Source organism: Gymnodraco acuticeps, unplaced genomic scaffold (genome assembly GCF_902827175.1).
Source record: "Gymnodraco acuticeps unplaced genomic scaffold, fGymAcu1.1, whole genome shotgun sequence".
Classification (NCBI taxonomy): domain Eukaryota; kingdom Metazoa; phylum Chordata; class Actinopteri; order Perciformes; family Bathydraconidae; genus Gymnodraco; species Gymnodraco acuticeps.
In genome coordinates this window covers 4,927,152-4,948,007 of record NW_022990441.1, presented here as the reverse complement: position 1 = coordinate 4,948,007, position 20,856 = coordinate 4,927,152, and the positions used below count along the sequence as shown (strand labels likewise).

The following is a 20,856-nucleotide window of genomic DNA, read 5'->3' as shown; positions in this document are numbered from 1 at the left end:
TGATATACATATTTAAACATAAAAGCTTTTCTCAGACATAAATGAAAGTCTTATAAGGTGATATTCAGACTGGAAAGGCTTTGTGTATATCCTTGAACAAGCGTCCAAGCAGTCCATCAGGGTGAGCAGAGCCAAGCCAAGATGACCATTCAAGAACCTTGAGGTGTTCCTCCAACAAACTCTCTGTACGGTTTCCTCTCAGTCTACGGACATGTCCTTTGACGGTCGACCTATATATATATATATGGGGTGCTATGGTGGGGTCCCATGTACTTGTGCACATAAATAATGTTTCTAATTATTTACAATTAAAAAAAAAAAATATATATATTCTGCGTTACTTTAGCCAACACTTTTATAAGGCCACTATTAGAGAGAGAGAGAGAGAGAGAGAGAGAGAGAGAGAGAGAGAGAGAGAGAGAGAGAGAGAGAGAGAGAGAGAGAGAGAGAGAGAGAATATATATATATATATTCTCTCTCTCTCTCTCTCTAATAGTGGCCTTATAAAAGTGTTGGCTAAAGTAACGCAGAATATATATATATATTTTTTTAATTGTAAATAATTAGAAACATTATTTATGTGCACAAGTACATGGGACCCCACCATAGCACCCCACACATAACAGGCTGTCCCGAGTTCCTCTGGCTGCAGTTCCGCAGACGGCCGGTGTGTGGCAGCAGAGCGCTGGGAGCAGAGGGAGGTGAGTATATGACGGATATGACGGATGCGACGGAAATACACCCGAACATATCTGGTAGCCCGAACATATCTGGTACTGATGTCAGTGTCACTACCCGATCTGCAGCTCTGCCCGATCTGCTGTGCGCATGTGCGAGATGGTCCGCCATATTGGACAACGCCGGACGGCAACCCAAGTAGGACAACATTGACATCTAGACCGTCTGAACCATTCGCAAGTTTTTACATGTGACAAAATATGCATTGCGCATTCGCGAGTTTTTACATGTGACAAACGGTGATTTGCAGAGTTTTTACATGTGACAAACGGTGATTTGCATTGCATCTGACAGAATGAAGACTTTAGTGTTTTACAACAATTTGAGAGAATACATGTCTGAAGGTGAATTTCACACAGACCTCTCTAAAAATGAGCGAGATCAAATGCGCCGTGCGTCATCGAACTTTATAGTAAAAGGTAATTCATTCTCATTCTCCTGTTATTTTGTGTTGTGACTAACTGATCAGTTACTTAGCTCTGTCCCACGTTTTGTATTGTATTTTTATTCTATTGTATTTGTATTGCCTTTCTAAATGAAATAATACTATACAAAAAAATATTTAATTCAATATTATAATATAATTTATTATTTTATTATTATTTATAATATAATAATTGTATTCCTGAATGACCCCTTTTTTATGTTTGTGTTTTTTTAATTAATCAAGCAAAATTAAAGGATAACAAACTCCAGTTATATAATTCCATATGAATAAATAATATTACATGCAAATGACATTTCCTGTAGGATGCTGAACTCTCCCACCTCTCCCCCCATTGGACCTGGATCTTAACAACCCCCCCCCCCCCCCCCCCCCCCCCCCACCCACACACACACACAATATATTTATTGCTGTGCCTTCTTATTTGCTCGTATTATGATGGGATATGGTTTAATTTAGTAAATGGTTGTGTGTGAAAAATGTATATCTCTAAAATGTGTGTTGGTGTATGATCACATTTGTATATGAAAATGTCTGAAGTTCATAAAAACATTCCCAGTGTTCAAGTCAATCACTGCAAAGGGTGACGATATGGCAGAAGGTGCTATATATATATATATATATATATATATATATATGGAATTGTGTATATATATATATATATACACACAATTCCAAAGCTGGTAAGGACTCTTTCAAATTTAGCAATAATAGTCTGAAGAAAAGGACTGATAACAGAGATTTGCTCTAATATGTATTCAGTATGATAGGCTCTGTCTTAACCCCAAATAATAAAACACAAAAGTCTTCATTCTGTCAGATGCAAAAGTCTTCATTCTGTAATAAAACACAAAAGTCTTCATTCTGTCAGATGCAAAAGTCTTCATTCTGTCAGATGCAATGCAAATCACCGTTTGTCACATGTAAAAACTTGCGAATGGTTCAGACGGTCTAGATGTCAATTTTGTCCTACTTGGGTTGCCGTCCGGCGTTGTCCAATATGGCGGACCATCTCGCACATGCGCACAGCAGATCGGGCAGAGCTACAGATCGGGTAGTGACCCTGGCTGCTTCTCAGGTCGATTAAATTAAATCCTTGCTTCCCTCACTTGCGTCGTTTCCCTGCGTTTAGTCCCTCCCACCAGGGAAGCATGGAGGGACGCAAGGAAACCACGAGAAGCAGGGAAATGAGTTTTAAGAGCAATGGGACGTCCTTTCCTCCGGAGCGTCACGTGAAGCGACGTCCGTTTGTGATGACGCTGCACAGCTGATCGTCTGACAGCAGCTCTGTCCACGTTATTTCCACAAACACCCCCGCCTCTGTTAGTACACATTTACTGACACAAACATTTGTATCATCTGTTGTAGACCCCAATAAATAAAATAAAATAAGAACTAATTCTCAAAAAAGATAAACGCCATTCTTAAAATTTATAAACGAACAATAGTTTGATTAATATTGATTAGAGTGCACAATAGAAATAAAATAATTGAGAGAAGAAAAAGAGATATGTTATCTATCAAAACCCAGTTAGATTAACATTCATTGGATTGCACACTTTCTTTCTTTGTGTGGATATGTAGTAAATTAACATTTCAATAGCACTTAATGACTGACTGAATGGAAATGACAATAAATGAAAATGTAAAACGAAAAAAGCGATCATGAACATTTTTCCAAAAAATGAATTAAATGATTTTTGACCACTTTGTTGTTCAGATATATCACATATTTGTAACTAAATGAAACATGAATTGAAACAAAACACGGTATAAACTGAGGAGTGACTCCCGTGAGGTTCATGTATTTTCTTCACTCTGCTCTCATGTCAAGAAGCATCAAGATCAGTGCATGCACTGCCTCGTCCAATCAGTGAGCGATACACAGTAAGGGGGGCGGGGTGAGTATCTGAGGATTTCATCGGAGGATGGTCTGGTGGTTCCTCGGTTATCGCTCCTCCATGATCGCTCCTCGCTCCTCGATCCTCGGTCCTCCGGCAGAAATAAGAGCCATGGGACGGTACTCAAGATGGCGCAGGCAAATCAACTTCCGGTGAGACCGAGGACCGAGGAGCGAGGAAATGAAAATAGTCGACCTGAGAAGCAGCCACTGACACCTCCACTCTCAGGACACCTCCACTGTCAGTACAGGAAGTGACGATTCTGACGAACACGTTTTTTTTTCCCGCCCACCAAAGGACTCGTCTGATGGAAGTTTTCAAATCACAATGGAGACTCATCACGGAGGTGATGAGTCCGCCCACCGTGCACTTTGGGTCGGCCTTGGTCAAGCCCTTTTGACCCCCCCAGCCTGGTTCTCGGAGGAATGTAACGGGAGTTTGACATGTTCTACGCCACTACATACTTACATTTAAATGTGTGCTGCATCGGTTCAGCCATTCTCCGAAAGGATTTTTGAAATTGGTCCGTGCGCAAAGCATTGTGGGGATTTTAAGGACGCGAAGTCTACCCATGTGCAGCCTCGAAATTTCCCCCAAACCAAGGACGCGGCCTCGATGGAATTCCAAGTATGCTGGAGATTGGAACAGTCCTTCGGCGACGTCTGTAAATCGTTGGATAATTTTTTTTAAACTAAATAAACTACCCAGTATGAATGTTTGTATAGCCCTTATTAAAAACATTTGGTCCTCAAGTTGTAAAATGTGCTAATAACGTTATTCTGAGAGTTATTTTCCTCTGCATTATGAACGTGCATCTAACCCAGGGGACCGCGCCGCCTGGCACGTTCATGTGACGTGTTCAGTACTACGTGTTCAGTTTTACCTTTACCCATAATGCACAATAAGAACGGATTATATGATGACTTTCGTGGCGTTTCACTTTCTCAAAAGTTGGGCCATTTTTTCTTCATGCGCCAATGAGCAACTCTCATAGGAATGAACGAGGCCCTGCCTCCCACGCTGTATCCAGTTCTTATTATACATCCATGAGGCCCGAGTCCCTGTAGCATCACAGAGCTGCTAGCAGAGAGACAGAAAGCTAACAACAGCAGTCACTGGACAGACCTGTCACTCAATGTGACCACGCCCTAATGTATGCATAACTTTAAGGCTTAATATAACTTCAAAAAATTATAAATGGTAGTAACTCATTAATAAATAAGGCTCCCTTTTACCAATTCGAAATGGTAGTAACTAATAAAAAATGGGAATGTGTTTTACACTTTACAAGGCTCCCTTTTGGCAGTTATAAATGTTAGTAACTCATAAATAAATTGTCATAAAGAGATGCCAAGAAACATCAAGATGGATGGGGGGAGAATCAACTCAGTGAACAACAGATACCAAGGATGCTGGTTGATGAAGAAGACGAAGTAAGCTAGTGCCAATATAAGGCTTAGTCATCTTGCCAAATAGTGAGCCTGATGTGTTGATATGAAAACTATGTTAGAACTGGTTTATAAATGGTTCTTAATGATTAATAAAGTGTTTACAACCTAATTAATAGCCTAATTATAAACCCTTTATGCATCCTTTATAAGGGTAGTCTTATTGTAAAGTGGTACAGATTACTGGAAGGGAACACTACTTATTTCATGCATTTTGTTTGCCATATGAACATTTCTTTGTATGTAATTCCTCAATTAATTAGCAATTCATAGATCATTTTAAAGTATTTTTTCTTTTCCGGTTTAAGATGACCAGTACTTTAAGATTTAGGAAGAGTTAAACATGTAATGTTTGTGACAGTTTCAAAATAACTCAAACAAGAGCTTATAATACTTATAATAGTAGATTTCTAATGATGCACACCTTGATGCTGGTCATCATTAAACGTTTTTTTTTATAATTGCTGAAAATGTCATTTGCTAGTTGAGTAATTTAAATAAACATACATTAATTCCACAATTAACACATATCCACATATTCAAAAGAACATGATGCTTTGGCCGCCAGGGTGTGGCGGCCCCTTAAAAGGAGAAAAGAAAGATAACAATAATGGATCTCAGTCTCTTCCCTGCTACTATGCTTACTGCCTACTGTCTTCGTGAGTTAGAGGCAGAACAGAAGAAGACAGCTGAGAATTGTCTGTTTGCAGAATCCCACTGCAAACACTTTTCCATATGCTGCAGACACAACTGAGGGGCAAAGGGAAGGGGGGGAGGCGGAGAGAGACAGAGAGCGCTAAACGTATGTGAAAAGGTTGCCCCCAGACACAGTGTCAACCCGCATCAGGGCAAAGGAGACACTCAGCTTGCGCACACTCACACACTCAAAGACTAACACACGTATTTGAAGAGCTATTGCAGCGGGGCCAGCTCATAAAATGGAGATATAGTGAGGAAGAAAGAAGAAAGGTATTTTCTGAAATGACACTTCTTAGAATCTCCCCTTCCTCTCTCTTGCGCCCCCTTTACCCTCTAATTTTCTCCATCTCCAGACGCCTGCCTCCTCCTCCGCCTGGCCCCAGGGAAGGAGAGGAGAGGCGGATACGGATGTAATCCACAGCCCGCCAGTGTAAGCACAAAATTAATTCTCTCTAAGCCACAAAGAATTAATCCCCCTCCTTGTGCTTGGTGCTGAGCGAGACTTGCACACAAACAGTAGCGTTTGTACACACACACATGTACACATACACACACGCCAACTCTAAGACACTGTACACATGCAAAAGCACTTGACACCCCCCAACACTTCTCCATATTCATATTCACATGCACCCTTAGGCTCTGTAACCACACACACTCACACTTTTAGGCTTCTTAATTCTCATTAGCACTGGTAATGGCACATCAGAGCACAAAGAGGGTTTTAATCAGCAACCTCAGTCTAACAAACACGCCCTGCACCCCCCAGGCTCTCGGCCTCCCACCTTGCAGCCTAAACAAAGCACAACAACCTTTAGACCTGTCCCAAAGATGTGGTGAAAGTAATAGACATAAAGGTAAATTCATTATAGATGTGGAAAGATCTACTAAAATGTGGACTCACAGTCTTCACGGGTTTGGATGTACAGGACGTTGCTACGGACCCCATCTCCAGCCTGGGTGTAGGCCAGGACCTGGATGCTGTAGTTGGTGAACTTCTCCAGGCCTTTGAGCTCCACCTGCTCCTTGATGGTTGTGATGTTTTGCATTTCACCCCATTCTGATAAACAAAAAGACAGAGATGTTCAGACAAACGGCTGAGCAGTTTTGAGGTATAAAGGAAGAAGCCAGACACACTGAACACACCTCCGTCCGGAAACACAGCCCAGAAGATGACGCGGTATCCCTTTAACACGCCATGTAGCGTCATCCTGGGAGGCTCGGCCCATGTGATCACTGCCTCATCCGATGTTACAGAAATCGCTCGCACATTCTGAGGAGGCTGGCTGGGAACTGAAGACAAAGAAGAAGAGAGAAGAGAAATGTTAAGATCAAAACAACATATATTCAGTTATTTAACATTATGTATATCACGTAAAAAAGAATAGTCCATTCGTAGAGGAAGTAAAACATTTGCTGACTGAGCTAAGCCACAGATACAATTGAGAAAATAACTAAATGATTGAATCCCATAGAATTTAGTTTTATTTAACCCTTTACATAGCTTAAACTGGATGATCTTATTCCACATTGTCACAATATCCCGTTCATATGTCTTGCACCAGCTTATACTAGCTCTTCATTAAAGCTGTATGATGTTTATACAGAGTGAATAATTGAAAAACCCAATAGTCTAGATTGCTGTGTGCATAACTTTTACACATTTCTCTGTGAAAATATTTGGTATCTTTAGAGACTTAACTTAATTTCCCTTTTAGGTAGGATTCAGGTTTGAAATTATCAATTTAATTGATTTTGCGTCATTTGATACACATTTCCTCCAAATGTTGCCAGATATATTTGAGATTAATGAATATTTTTAGATATTTTAAAACTAAATAGGTTTGAAAAAACTGAGTTTGTAATGACTGGTCCATCACATGGTCATAGGGGTCAGAGGCTGCCATTTTCGCCTCAAAATTATATGACATTGGCAACTTAATAAATAAATACCTCCTCTCTGAAACCCCTACATTTCCATATCAAAACTGAAGTGAGCAAACAGGCTAGCGATCGATAAAAAGCTAATGACATGCGTCCAGCCTGATGTAAAGGACCATCTCTACAACCACCATCTCTCTTTCTCTGTACAAGCCTCCTTCTGTCCCCACAAGCCCAGGTGTCTCTTCTATTGGCTGCCGCTGACCATTAGTCTTTCAGGCTTTGAATAACGCACACTGTTGAAGATGAACAGAAGTCAACTTGTGATAGAAGGGGGGGCCGGAAGAGAGGAAGAGAGGCGAGTGAAAGACAGAGAGCAATGAAAGAGAGAGATTTGGCCAAGTCCACCAGGGAATTTCTCTGCAGCTGGTGAAGAGGTGGAGAGAGGAGGTGGGGGGGAGGACGGAGGAAGAGAGGGAAGGGGGATTATAATTCTGAAAAACAGGGTTTGGCACAAATAAATCTTTAAGCTAAATAATTAGAAAGAAACTAAATATGTTGTCCTACCTTAACAAGAGATATAAGACTGAGGATATGAATGAAAAGGTGAGCTGGTTTTCCAAATTGTAAGCATTAGGTTTGGGGTTAAAAAGATGGAAGGCAGATGCATGATGGGTAAACACTACAACAAATCAGTAAGACTGTTGATGTATTGAATAACCTTGCATAAATACAACATAAATGGAAGGAGAAAAAAAAGAAGAGGAATACGAGGACACAATGAAAGGCAGTTTTGGACTGGGCGACAAGGGTGGAGGAGGAGAAGGGGGTGAGGGGCGGAGGAAGAAGGGAGGAAGGGAGTTAAAAGCAAGGGGGGCAAGGGAAGGGCAGAAAAAGATGAAAAGAAGGAGCAGAGAGACAATGTGCTCAGCTGTGGATAATTACAGCAGGAAGCAGCGGAGGGAACGAGAGAGAGAGACAGACAGACAGAGAGACAAGCTAATTATAATTATTTTTAGTATGCTTGTTGTTATCACTATTATCATAATGGCCATCAATATCACTGTCGCCACGGTGACAGCCATAGGGAAGAACTGGAGGGCTCATCCGGCTCTGGACCAATGGGGCTCCGCCAAATGTTCGGGACAAGTATGTATGTGACGTATTTGTATGTTTGTATGGGGAGAAAAAACAAATGTGGATGAGGTACATGTATGATTGAGAGAGGCGGCATGTACTGTAGTGAAAGAAATTTCAAGTGTACAGATTAATTGAATTGATTGCAGCTTAACGCTGAAAAAAATGAGCACAAGAAGAACAATATATTTCAAGAACAATACCAAGTGTTCTTATAAGATATGATGATATTTGTCCTTGTAAAGATGCCTTTATGGGTGTGTTGTTAGAATATGGCAGCTTCTTTTTGGATTTATTTGGCTCCTTCCTGGCCAAAGGTCAAAAGGTCAAATGTATTATTAGTTTACAAGAATGCCTTTGGAGGTCTAATCCCCAACATGAATGAAGTCCATACTCCTACTAAAAAGTGATTTCTAATAATGAAAAAAAACGAATCTAAATAGTGACTCTGTTCAATACGAACACGCAGATAGTGGTGGATAATCTTTGCCCTATTTCTTTATGTTTTAGGAAAAAATACATTTAAAAAATGTTTTTGCAGATCTCTATTCAATTTGGTTGTAGATAATCTCAAATTAAAAAGTGTTTGGTTTGGAGCTGAATAGAGGTGTGTATTGCAGATATAATAATAACCTATATATTTCATAATATGAATACTGGGAAATGCTTTTGTAGTTCATTCAATCATTTGCTCATTCATCTATCCATTCGCTCAACATTTGGCCCATCAGGCTGCATAGCAGTATCTCTGCATGTCTCACTGTACAGGGATCACTCAATGCTCTTTGTGGTGCTTCTGAATGGGTACTGTGTCTATGAGACTATGTGTGTCCTTGGTATTTGTAAAAAGCATTGGATGCCAGCAGCCAACATTTATTCTTGTTGAGAGAAGAGAGAGAATGTAGTAATTTTAGGATACAAAGCATGGCATGATTTGACATAGATCAGACAGTGAGACAGCTAAGAGAACAATGGCAGCAGACAAACTGCAGTAACAGTGAATCAAAGCCAGAGCAGACAGTGGGGGATATTTCATAGGCCTGACAGTTTACTCTGCCACTGTTTTGAATACACCATGCAGTTTAACTTGTGTCCTTTATTGCTGCTGGTGACCAGTTCACATTTCCGCTCTTAAAACAGACAAGATAAAATACATCCCTTTCCCCATAAGTCCCCATGCTGAGATATATATAAATATGTGTGTGGTGTTTACTGCGATCCTCACCATCTTCCAGTGTTGTGGCATTGATCTCTGAGCTGGAGGGTCCTGTGCCGGCTCTGTTGAAGGCCTGGACCACCACACCATACTGAGCAAACTTCTTCAGGTTGTCCAGGGTGTAGACCTCACTGTCTCCGGTGGCCTTCATCTCCACAATGCTGTACTGGCCGTTACTGCCCGGGCCGTTCTCTCTGTATCCAATCTGGTAACCCCTGATAACCCCGTTCTGCAGCTCCTTCCTGGGGGCCTGAAGAATGAAAAACAGATATACAGTACTGACATCAAAAACACATTAGATTACTTTGCAAGCAGATACAATATGAGACGATCAGATAATTCAATGTTACACAAACACATAATCTTTCAGGAAGTACATAGCTGTTCAGAAGGCAGGCAATTTGAATAATTTACCTTCCATGTGACCCTGATACTCTGAGAGGTCACTGGCTGCAGGATCACCTCCATGGGAGGACCATCAGGCTCTGCAGAGACAGAGATTTGTGAGAGAGGGTTATATGGGTTGCATGTCCTACGGTCAAACCAACAATCTGTGGCTTTCATGTTTCTTTTAAGTGTCATGCCCCTCAAATATTCTGTTCTACACTTTTCACATACAGTTTTCTCTCTTTCATTCAGGTAGATACCCAATACAAAATATTTGTCCAAGGACAGATGTTAGGGCAACACAGATGCAATGACTAAGGGGTAATACAACAAGCAAAAAGGAAATATTTGCTCACATTAGTGCAGTGCTGTACTTACGTGCTTCCTCTGTGCTGATGGTGAGTTCCTTGCTGGCCTCGCTCTTGCCAATCGAGTTATAGGAGTACATGCGGATGCTGTAGACAGAGGCGGGGTGCAGGTCCACGATGTTGGCCTGATTGTTGCTGGGGGAGATGTTTCGGGTTGCATGCTTCAGCTCCCAGGTATCTGGTGGAAATTTAAATGATAAATTACTTAGTTGGCCATCATAATCCTACTTCAAAAAAGATTTGGGGATATGTTGTTCTCACTCTTATGCAATATTAAGGCTATGATTGAAATCCCATTCTAACATTGTGCAAAGTCTGAACTGAAATGTTGCATTTCATTTTTACAGTTGCTTATTACGTGGACGTTGTGTACACAGGAAATGTCGAGATATATGTTGGAATAGCAAGAATTTCAAGTATGAGACGTGAGCATACTGGACAAACTCAACTGCCTCACAATGCATTGTGTCCTCAGTGTTTTATCCAACTGGTTGAATAAAACAGTTACAAAAGAGGGGCAAATGTTGTATGCAGTACAGTGTATGTTAGTATGACATGTTGAACACTAAGTCCTATTTAAGACTCAAGTACAGCTCTTGAGAATAGTATGTAGTTCAACAGTCAATTTCTATATATTCTGTTGTCTTTCAAATAAAGAAAAATAAACACCAAGAGCTCAGCACATACATACGCTGTCAGATTACATTTTCTATCCTATTTCCTGTAAAATTAATAAAATACCTTTTTACACCTACCTGTCTTGTTCTTATACTCAATATCGTACGAGGTAATGACACTGTTTCCATCAAATCTCTGTGTCCACCGTAGATTCATACTGCGATCTTTCACTTCTCGCACTTCCAACTCTGGAGGGTCTGGGGGCTCTGACGATTTAAATTAGGTACAAAGGGAGAAGAACAACATTAGGGAGGAAATAGTGAAATCAAAACAGAGACACTTTTGGTTGGAAAAAGCAGGTTTGTGAAGCTGTGATCAATCTAAAATGGGGATGGTACATGTATTTGTATATGAATGGTTACCTTGCACAGTGAGCTGTATAAGGCCTCGTCCTTCGCCGTAAGAGTTGATAGCATGACATGAGAAGAAGACTGAATCCTCACGCTCAGCTGGCTTTAGCTGTTTGGAGAAAGGTATGAATACAAAATGTCAAAGAGACCAACAACATCTTTGAATGTAAAGCACATCTTCATTGCCCTGGTGTCAGTACATATTTTACTCTACCCGCATATTTGGTATTTAAGTGAGTCACTGCTCGCTGCATTGGGAGGAGAGCTGCACTTGGTAACCCCAGGTGTCAAGATTCACTTCTTGCCACCCACCTGCTCAAAAAACATCAAATGACACACCCTCTGTACTAGGGGTGTAACGGTTCACAGAAGTCACGGTTCGGTTCGTACCTCGGTTTGGAGGTCACGGTTCGGTACGGTTCGGTACAACAAGAAAAAGCAAAAAAAAGTCCCAAATGCATAATTCCAGGTTTGTTGTTATTTATGATTGAACAGTAGTGCAAGTTTCAGTTTAAAAATAAAGAACTCTTTTTTGAATAATGAACTGTATTAAACAGTTAAAAACAAACCATACACAGTACACTCAGATGGCCATATTATCTATAATGGCTGATGTCAAACAAAAAGGTTTCATCAAGCTGTAAAACTAAAAAGAATGTCTTGAAAATATGACATCATAAATAATAAGAAAGTGTTTCAAGAGCGCAAAGTCGTTGAAAAACATATGCCAAAAGCTTCCGTTATTTATTTTGGTCTCACGGCTTTCATGTCTATTGGTTTATAAACAGCGGGGATCAGCTGTTGAACTGCTGTTGTCTTTGGCCGGGCTCCGGTGATTGGCCAATCTGGGTGATGCCTTCTGATATGATTTAGCATGTTTGGCGTGTGTTACCATTAGCATACCGCACCACTGTAGAACAACGGCGACACACCGTCCTCGTCCGATCCACCACTCGCACACTTAATCGTTATTGTAGTCCACAGGGAACCCGAAATGTTCCCACACAGCTGATTTAAAAGAAGCAGGTGGGTTCTAGCTCCTGTGTTATCTGAAATCGCCATACTAACTTTTCTTCTTCTTGTATTTTGTACGTTTTGTTGTTGTGTTTCTTCTTGTTCTTCATTTGTTGTTTAAGGGCGGCTGGCAAACAGCTTTTAGGCGCAACACCGCCCCCTAGATTATATATAATGTAGTGGATACTGCCCTGAATGACACTTTTTTCTCACTCATAAAAAAAAGGCGTATTCGTCGTGTGACTGCGTGTGCCGAACCGTGACGTCCGAACCGTGACGGTACGGGACGAATACGGATACCGTTACACCCCTACTCTGTACCATTTGTATCCCTTTGGCTGGTAATGGCGTATCCTCACAGACTGTCGCTAAATCACAATAACCCTATTGAAGCATGTTTTGCCTGTACTTTAAATAAAAAGACATGCTTTAACAAGTAGATATATCTACAAGCACACGTGAAATAAATGAATTATTTTGAATGAGATGAATTACAATAATTTTAAGGCGACAGGTGAAGTCTGAAGTCTATATTTTGAGATGGATAAATGACACCAAAGGTGAATTAATCTTGTGGAATATGCAAACACAAACTTGTTCCCTCTTGTGAGCATCAAAACAGCAGGAGGGGGGTTATCCTCAAATCTCACTGGACACACAGTTATTTAGCCCCTCTTGGTTGCTACAGGGTGACCCTCTCTTAGTATCATAAACCAAAGACAGTCCATCAACAGGTGCTTCAGCTGCCTGCACATTTTCACCTTTCCTGTGATACCCAACACATCATTTTAGTGGAGGTAGACATGTGGCTGCCTTAACCAACGTTGTGTGGTGGAGCACAATAATGACATGGCTATTTGCAGGTCTAAAGGAAGAGAGACACCATTCTTTTTTGGCAAAATATGTTGTGTGGATGTCCCAAAAGTGAATGGCTTCCTCTCGTGAGATGATGGTCCGAACACTAACAGCTAAGTAATGATATATCATGGTGCAGAGCAAACTGATGTTAAACAATTAGATAGGCCTTGACTGTTACCAACCTTTAACAACCTCTAACAACCTCTGACACACTGTGTGATTTCCCCGTTATTTCCCACACTGCACACTAGAATCTGCCTTGACTCATAAAAACAGAGCTCAGACAGACATAAGAGAAAAGTGAAAGCTATCTATTTGTCAAAGCTATCTATTTGTCAACTGAGTAAGAGTCATAAATAAATTGCTGTGTGATATCGTGAATTAGATGCCTTACTCTATATAAGAGCTTCTTACCTTGAGTGTAGACAATACCTCGTCCGTCTTCTCGTTGGGACTGGTGATAATGGAGTATCGGGGGTTGCGGTCAGGGTCAATGACTGTGTCGCCTCTCTCCCAGCGGATGATGATGGGCCATTCTCCCCTGGCTGTGCAGTTCAGCTCCTTCAAGTGACCCTTCTTAGCCATGGTGGTGTTGGGGTGACTGGTGATCATCGCGGGGACTGGAAGGAGAAGGGAAATGAAGTGTGAGATGAAGAGAAGGGGAGGACAAATGAGGGCGAAATGGTGGCAGTAAACAGATTGATGAGGGGGATATTAGAAGACAGAGGCGGATAAGAAAGAGAGAGAGGAGGAAAAGATGGAGTAAGTGGATAATAAGCAGGGTTTAAGTGAAAAGAGAGTAAGACGTGAAATGGAGAAGAGAAGAGAATAGGGCAGTTTAAAAGGTGGAGTTCAGTGTAGCCAAGTTCCATTGCAGTAGAGTAATGAAGAGCTATGGTTAATGAGATAAAGTCAATAAACCTCCTCTCCTATTCTCCAATAGTTAACACCAGAGTGTAGGTGAATGGACAGGAAGAAGCGATACACTCCACCTTTCGTGTACACTCTATACACAAAATCACTCCCAATCTTCTGTGGCCACACACACACGCACACAAACACACACACACAATACCGATCTGAGGAGGGTTCTGCTGTTTTGTTTTCATCACTAATTCATCTCACCCTCCCTCTTTTCCTCTTTTTCTCCCTCTCCGCTGAGCGAAACAGACAGCATTGAGGGAGGCAGAGGAGAGGAACGGTTCAATCAATAACATTAACACCAGGGAGAGAGAGGCAATCCTGTGAAAGCAGAGCTTGGTGAAACTATTGCCTGTCTTTATGTGCACCTGGGTTACATGTGTCTGTGTTTGCAGATGTCAAAAGAAGCCAGATATTAAGCGTTAACATCTCTTTTGTTGGTATTGCTGTTTGTTAAGGTCAAGGTACCGCTTCCTTCAAAGAAAACTGCCCACTTGTAATGCTTGACTTGATATTGACTGTATGGGTGTATATTTCCCCCATGCATGTTCACATTGCATTACATAGGGGTGTTACTGACAGTGAGGGCGGGATGAGAGAGATTGATTGCAGATAATGATTAAGCTCAAAGTGTTTTTGATTGTGTGCAGACAGATCCCAAGAGTCAAAAGATCAATTGCTCAGTTGCTCACTTTCTCGCTGCCTGTCACACGCACGCACACACACACACACACACACACACACACACACACACACACACACACCACACACACCACACACACACACACACACACACACACACACACACACACACACACACACACACACACACACACACACACACACACACACACACACACACACACACACACACACACACACACACACATACACACACACTGACACAAACCCCCATTCTCCCTCTCAGTGTTCTTTGTTGTTTTGCTCTTATGTCCATGGTCAGCTTTGCTGCCCACACATCACAGGGAGAGCAGTGCGAGCTGGCTCATTGGGTTGCAACCGTTTGCGTGAAGACTGATAAGGCCGGAGCATAGGCGCATCCCCGATGGCCTCTCCGCAGTCAGGTATTGCATGAATAACTCGTACTCTGCAACATTAGCTCGCATTAGATTGTATACTCACTCTTAACGGTAAGAACCATGCTCTTGCTGATGTCTGAGCCCACACCATTGGAGGCCTGACAGAGGTAGAAGCCCCGATCCTCTTCCAGGACATGTCGGATGAGTAGAGAGCCGTTACCCATGATCTGGATACGGCCCGTCAGAGGCACAGGGTGATACTGCTGCGGATTCCCAATACCCGCTAGACAGAAAGAGACAGGAGATTATGATGAATTGTACCTTAACTGAGGATTCATCGATTTTGATCAAACTTTTTTTGGGCTGTGTGAACTTATAAATATGACAATGTGTCAAGAACAGCCAGCAGACACACCACAGTACATAGATAAACAATGAAACATGGGTCATGTACCTAGTGCAGCTTTGGCATGTTTCCACATGACTTTTGGAGGAGGGTACCCATCTACTGAACAGTTTAGGATCCCTGCCTTCCCATAGATCCCATCCTGATTGTTGGGCTGAACCACAAACCGAGGAGGCACTGGGGGAAGAAGGAGAGAAGATATGAATAAAAAAACACTTAATTTTGACCATACTCCAACTTTAAGTCGCCCAACTTTATTTGACTGCAATACTAAATCCCTTCAGTAATTTCATTAAAAAACTCTTCCCTTTACCCTTTCAAAATATCACTTTTATACTTATATTCTCCACTCCACTTTTTCTTACCTGTAACTGTGAGCTGCCTCTCCGTGCTGACAGTGGCAGCATCGTTGCTAGCAATGCAGGTGTAGTTGCCATTGTGCTTGAGCGACACTTTGGATATTTGAAGGGAGCTCATGAACTCCTTTGTGTCGATGGTGATGCCCGAGGAGGCCACGATCTCCTGCCCGTCCTTGCGCCATGTGATGCGTATTGGCATATCTCCAGACGACACCACGCAGGCGATGTACATCAGTTTACCGATGGAAGTAGGTGGAAAGTCAAATGGCTGGATCAGTGGAGGAACTGTAAGAGGTGGAGAAGGGGTGGATGAAAGATTGAGCAAGAGATGTAAAGGTAAGGAAGGTGGAGTAAATACAAATGAAGTAGAGGTGAAGTAACCGACATAAGTTAAACAGATAGTTCAGGCAGATGAAATCGAGGAAACATATGATGATAAGGAATGGAAAATAAAGGAAAAAGATGAATGAATCAGTGAGAGGGTTGTTTAAATGAGTGGGTGAGTAAGAGGTGAATATAGAGATTTGAGGCAGATATGAATAAATTAAGGTTAAAGAAAAGAGTCAGATGTGAAGACACAGAGAGAATATGGTTAGACACATAGATGTGAAGATTGGGGGGCATCGAGGGGACATGGGATGGGAGAGTGAGTGAGTGATGTAAGGTAGAAGGATACAGAGGTGGGAGACATAAAGACAGAGTGAGGTTTTTTTCAGATGGCATTTTCAGAAGCTGCTATTTTTACCTGACATGCTAATCGGTAAACTAGTGGTGTTTCTGTCCATCTGATTTCTTAAGTCTGTCATCAAAGCCTGGACCCCTTCAAAAACACTGCACCCTGGCCTACTAGCCCACTCCCCACTCTGCAGCTGCCTGTGCCCCCTCCACTCCACTCCACCCTGCCCTGGTAAAGCCAGCCTATAATAGCTGCTCTAATTAGAGCCCCATCCGCTGGGGGAAGAACGGTGTTGCTATGGAGAGCAGCGGAGGTGATGGCGGTGGTTTGGAGTGGGGAAGGAGGGGAGGGTTGTGGTGGTGGTGATGGTGGTGGTGGGGGGGGGGGGGGGATAACAGCTGAGACATCTGGGGGATTTAATCTGGGCCTCGTTAAAATTCATCTAATTAAATCAGAGACATGACGAGCACACATTTATACAAGCACATACCTACACCCATACCAAACGCAGCTAATGCACATTTACCCACGCATGTGCATGTCCATACAAGTACACGCATAGAAAAACACTGCAAAGACACCCGAGCATCACAGACTTCACACATCGGCTAATTTCAAGACGAAACACACAAAACTCACACTCAACAACTTCCTTCAACAAACGTGTCATGCCATCGCCGGAGAGAAGAGCGAATATCATACAAGATGACATGAAGAATATATAGCACACACTAACACTATGTAATTCACACACCTATTTGCATAAGAATAGCATGCACACACATACATTTTATCCAATAGCACTCAACATGTGGTTGAGAGGCTGCACTGTCGGCTCTGCCCCTTAATCAGGGGTTATTAGAGGCAATGCAGAGCGTACAGCTTTCTTCTTCCTCTCCCTCTGTTTCACTCTCCCCCTCCTGCTCCCAACCAGTCTTACTCACTCTCCATCCCTCCTTCAGTAACCCTCTAATTCATTCATAATTTCTTCCGCCTGCGTCTTCGACATCATGGCCCTCTCAAACACACCTAGATTCACCTAAATTATGATATAAATATGAATTCACTCAATATGTTTAAATCATTGGACAATCCCCCAAAAAGTATACACTTATGTATCAGTTACACCACCGAACAAACTAATTATGAGCGCTGCTATATTGAGAGACATCTGGATGACTCTTCAGCCTTATGTAAAAGAACTGTAAAACTGTCCGACAAAGTTTTCACCTTTTTAAATGATGACCTGCAACTGACCTTTGACGGTGATATAGACAGTCTGCGTGATGAACAGCTGTGGTTGGATGAGCACGCTGCAGACGTAGGCCCCCTCATCCATCCCCTTCTGAACATCGCTGAGCTTCAGGGTCCCATTCTCATAAACCACCTGAACAGAAACCATTAGTGTTATGATACATGAATGGTCTTCTTACTCACACATTTTTTTAAAGCTGTGAATTCAAATGAGATGATTCTAAGTCCTAAACATATCCGGCACTGATTCAGACCTCCCCATTCCTCCCCCCCCAGGTTCTGATATATTTTGAGCAGAAATGCAGAGAGCAAAATCCACCTGGCGATGATTGTCAGGCAGCAGAAGCCCCTCCTTGTACCAGTTGATTGAGTAATAAGGGTACCCAATCACACGGCAGTTTATGAAAGAGTTTCTTCCTGCCACTGCAGTGATGTTCTTCATAGGCCGAATCCTCGGTGGACCTGATGGGCAGAGAGAGACATATGGGCAGAGGGAGAGGGATGCAGAGAAAAAGAGAAGGATTGACAAGAGGAAGAAAATAGAGGGAAAAATTATAAAATCGTTAGATGATGGTGTCAGAAACAGGTTTTGGAATTTTAGGAATAAATGGGAGAGTTGAAAAGGAAGGGGGTTGGGGAGTAGTTAAGAGACAGAAGAGAAAAAAAGCATGTGAGTGTATAAAGAGAGATGTTAGAGTGCAAACTGCTATGAGTTGTATCACTGTCAATGTATCCTGAACCTGCCACATGTGTAGAGTGCAGGGCCAGCCTCATCATGGACATGTTCAATGCATTTTCTATTGACTGTGGGGCATGGGTAAAGCGCTGTACATTGTTAAAGGTTGCTTAGTGTGAAAAACACATTGTATTCTCATAGTTTCAAAGCAATGAACATGTGAAATCTATAAGGTTCAAACTACATAGTGTTTTGAGGGACGAGGAGAATTAGCAATACTGGTCAAAGCAAGTAATTGGCACAGTTGACTCACAGGATCAAAACATCTAGAAAAGATCTGATAAAAGAAATACAAATATATAATAGAAATTCATCTTGAATGCCTCAATATGTTTGTCATGTACTGTTGCCAAAAGACAGAGACCGAAGGCTGTCGGCCACCAGGCAGACAGACAGTCAGACGGACACTAAATGTGTTTAGCATTACTGGAAGTCACTGGGAGCGATCCCTCAATCATCCGTCACTTCTCCTGTGACCTTCTCACCATTGTAAGTCTTGTATCTTTGTTTTTGTTTCTCCTTCCAGCCCTCCTACCCCCACTTCTCTTCCTCCGTTTCTCTCTCCTTCCTTTCTCAGTGTGTGCTGAGCTTTGAAGTCTCAGCTCTGACGAGTGAAAGATGTATTATTCAGTAGCACAGACACACACACGCCGACACACAAGCACATATACGGTATAACGTGCACATGTGTTCAACAAAGTCTGTGTGGCTCAGTATATTTGCTGCTGGCCTCTCACTGAACGGGATAAGTTGAGTGTATCACATTTCAGCAAGTGGGCACGCTTACCAATGTGTTACTGCTTTCTCGTGTGTGGTTATACAGGTGTGAGTCCATGTGTGTGTGTATTTGTTGAATATGTCTTGCATGTAGAGCTGAAACTCTCTGGCAATGAAGCTCATTCTCACTCCAATGATTATCCTGGCATGTCATCTTAGAGCGGACTCACATGTCACAACTACACATCTCCACAAAGAACAGAGAAAACAGAAACAGAAACAGAAACAGAGAGAAAGAGTGTGATACATCCCTGTCCATCAGTGTCACTCCTCATTCTTGTTGTCTCCGACGACAGTGACATCACCAGTCCTGTCACCAGAGTTCACCATCACTCCCTCAGCAGACACTGGCACTCCTCACTCTTCTAACCTCTTCTCTTATTTCAGCTCTCTTTTCCCTCTATCTGTTGCCCTCCGTTTCTTTCTCTTCTAAAGTGTCTTCATGCATTTGTCTCACATTTGCTAAATCTCACTTCATATCTTTTTGTCACTTTTCCTTTCTATATGTTTTGCAAAAAAATCACTATTTTAACAATTTGTGTGTGTGTGTGTGTGTGTGTGTGTGTGTGTATATGTATGTGTGTGTGTGTGTGTGGGTGTGTGTGTGTTTGTGTGTGTGTGTGTGTGTGTGTGTGTGTATGTATGTGTGTGTGTGTATGTGTGTGTGTGTGTGTGTGTGTGTGTATGTGTGTGTGTGTGTGTGTGTGTGTGTGTGTGTGTGTGTGTGTGTGTATACAGATAACTGAAGTAGGTGGATCAGTGGGTGCATTTTGTATGTGTTCTTATGCATGTGCTTTTTCACAGGCACATGTGCAGAGCCACAGTAAGCATGACAACAGGACATTAACAAACTGCAAGAAAGAAAGAGAATGAGAAAAACAACATAAACACCATATGTGCTGCTGAAGCAACAAATACAGTAACATACAAGAATAAAGATTGACGGACAGAACAAAAAAGTAAAGAGAAAGAAAAGTATATTTACAATAAAGCGAAACACACATATAGAGATAGAGGTAGAGATATAGAAGGGTACAGGGTAGGGGTCAGGCTATGGTAAGCATCTGTATGACTGATATTGAAAAGTAGACAGGCACCTCTTACGTTATGCGCGCTTGGTACTCGGCACTACCGGCCGAGTTTCGTGCGGCGCACCGATACACTCCTCCATCGCGAATCTGCGGGCTGCTGACGTTGACGTGGCTCACAGTGCTGCCGTCGGAGAGCGTGTACTGGCTGGCTCGGACACGCGACAGGTCCCGGGCCACAGGCTCGTCGTCCAGGGTCCAGGTGATGGTGGGGGGGGGCGCTCCTTTGGCAGCGCACATCAGGGAAAAGGGTTCACCGGGGACCACCACCCTCTCGCTGAAGGAGGCGACAATGCGGGGCGTGCCATCTGAGAAACAAGACACGAGAGGTGAGAATTTAGAAACAAATGATAACAGTGTGTTACATTGTATTTAAATTAGCACTATGTTAAAAACCACCATACTGTAGGAAGCAGAAGTATATGACATTTGTTGTAAGGTACTGAATTAAAAAGTAACACTTCAGTCATAATACAGCC

General features: G+C 42.2%; 1 protein-coding gene across 1 annotated transcript in view; it reads right to left on the bottom strand.

Annotated features, from left to right (window-relative positions):
- LOC117552194 (Down syndrome cell adhesion molecule-like protein 1 homolog) overlaps positions 1 to 20,856 on the bottom strand; it is a 99,357-nt gene that overhangs the window by 16,891 nt on the left and 61,610 nt on the right. The window contains exons 7-21 of the mRNA XM_034225504.1: positions 20,394 to 20,685; positions 19,644 to 19,651; positions 18,096 to 18,238; positions 17,780 to 17,909; positions 15,853 to 16,131; positions 15,536 to 15,664; positions 15,185 to 15,364; positions 13,535 to 13,740; positions 11,261 to 11,357; positions 10,976 to 11,104; positions 10,231 to 10,398; positions 9,880 to 9,950; positions 9,475 to 9,715; positions 6,378 to 6,524; positions 6,136 to 6,291 (exon numbers count right to left, since the gene is read on the bottom strand). Coding sequence (XP_034081395.1) covers positions 6,136 to 6,291; positions 6,378 to 6,524; positions 9,475 to 9,715; positions 9,880 to 9,950; positions 10,231 to 10,398; positions 10,976 to 11,104; positions 11,261 to 11,357; positions 13,535 to 13,740; positions 15,185 to 15,364; positions 15,536 to 15,664; positions 15,853 to 16,131; positions 17,780 to 17,909; positions 18,096 to 18,238; positions 19,644 to 19,651; positions 20,394 to 20,685 — 2,376 coding nt within the window. The remainder of the gene's footprint in view (positions 1 to 6,135; positions 6,292 to 6,377; positions 6,525 to 9,474; positions 9,716 to 9,879; positions 9,951 to 10,230; positions 10,399 to 10,975; positions 11,105 to 11,260; positions 11,358 to 13,534; positions 13,741 to 15,184; positions 15,365 to 15,535; positions 15,665 to 15,852; positions 16,132 to 17,779; positions 17,910 to 18,095; positions 18,239 to 19,643; positions 19,652 to 20,393; positions 20,686 to 20,856) is intronic.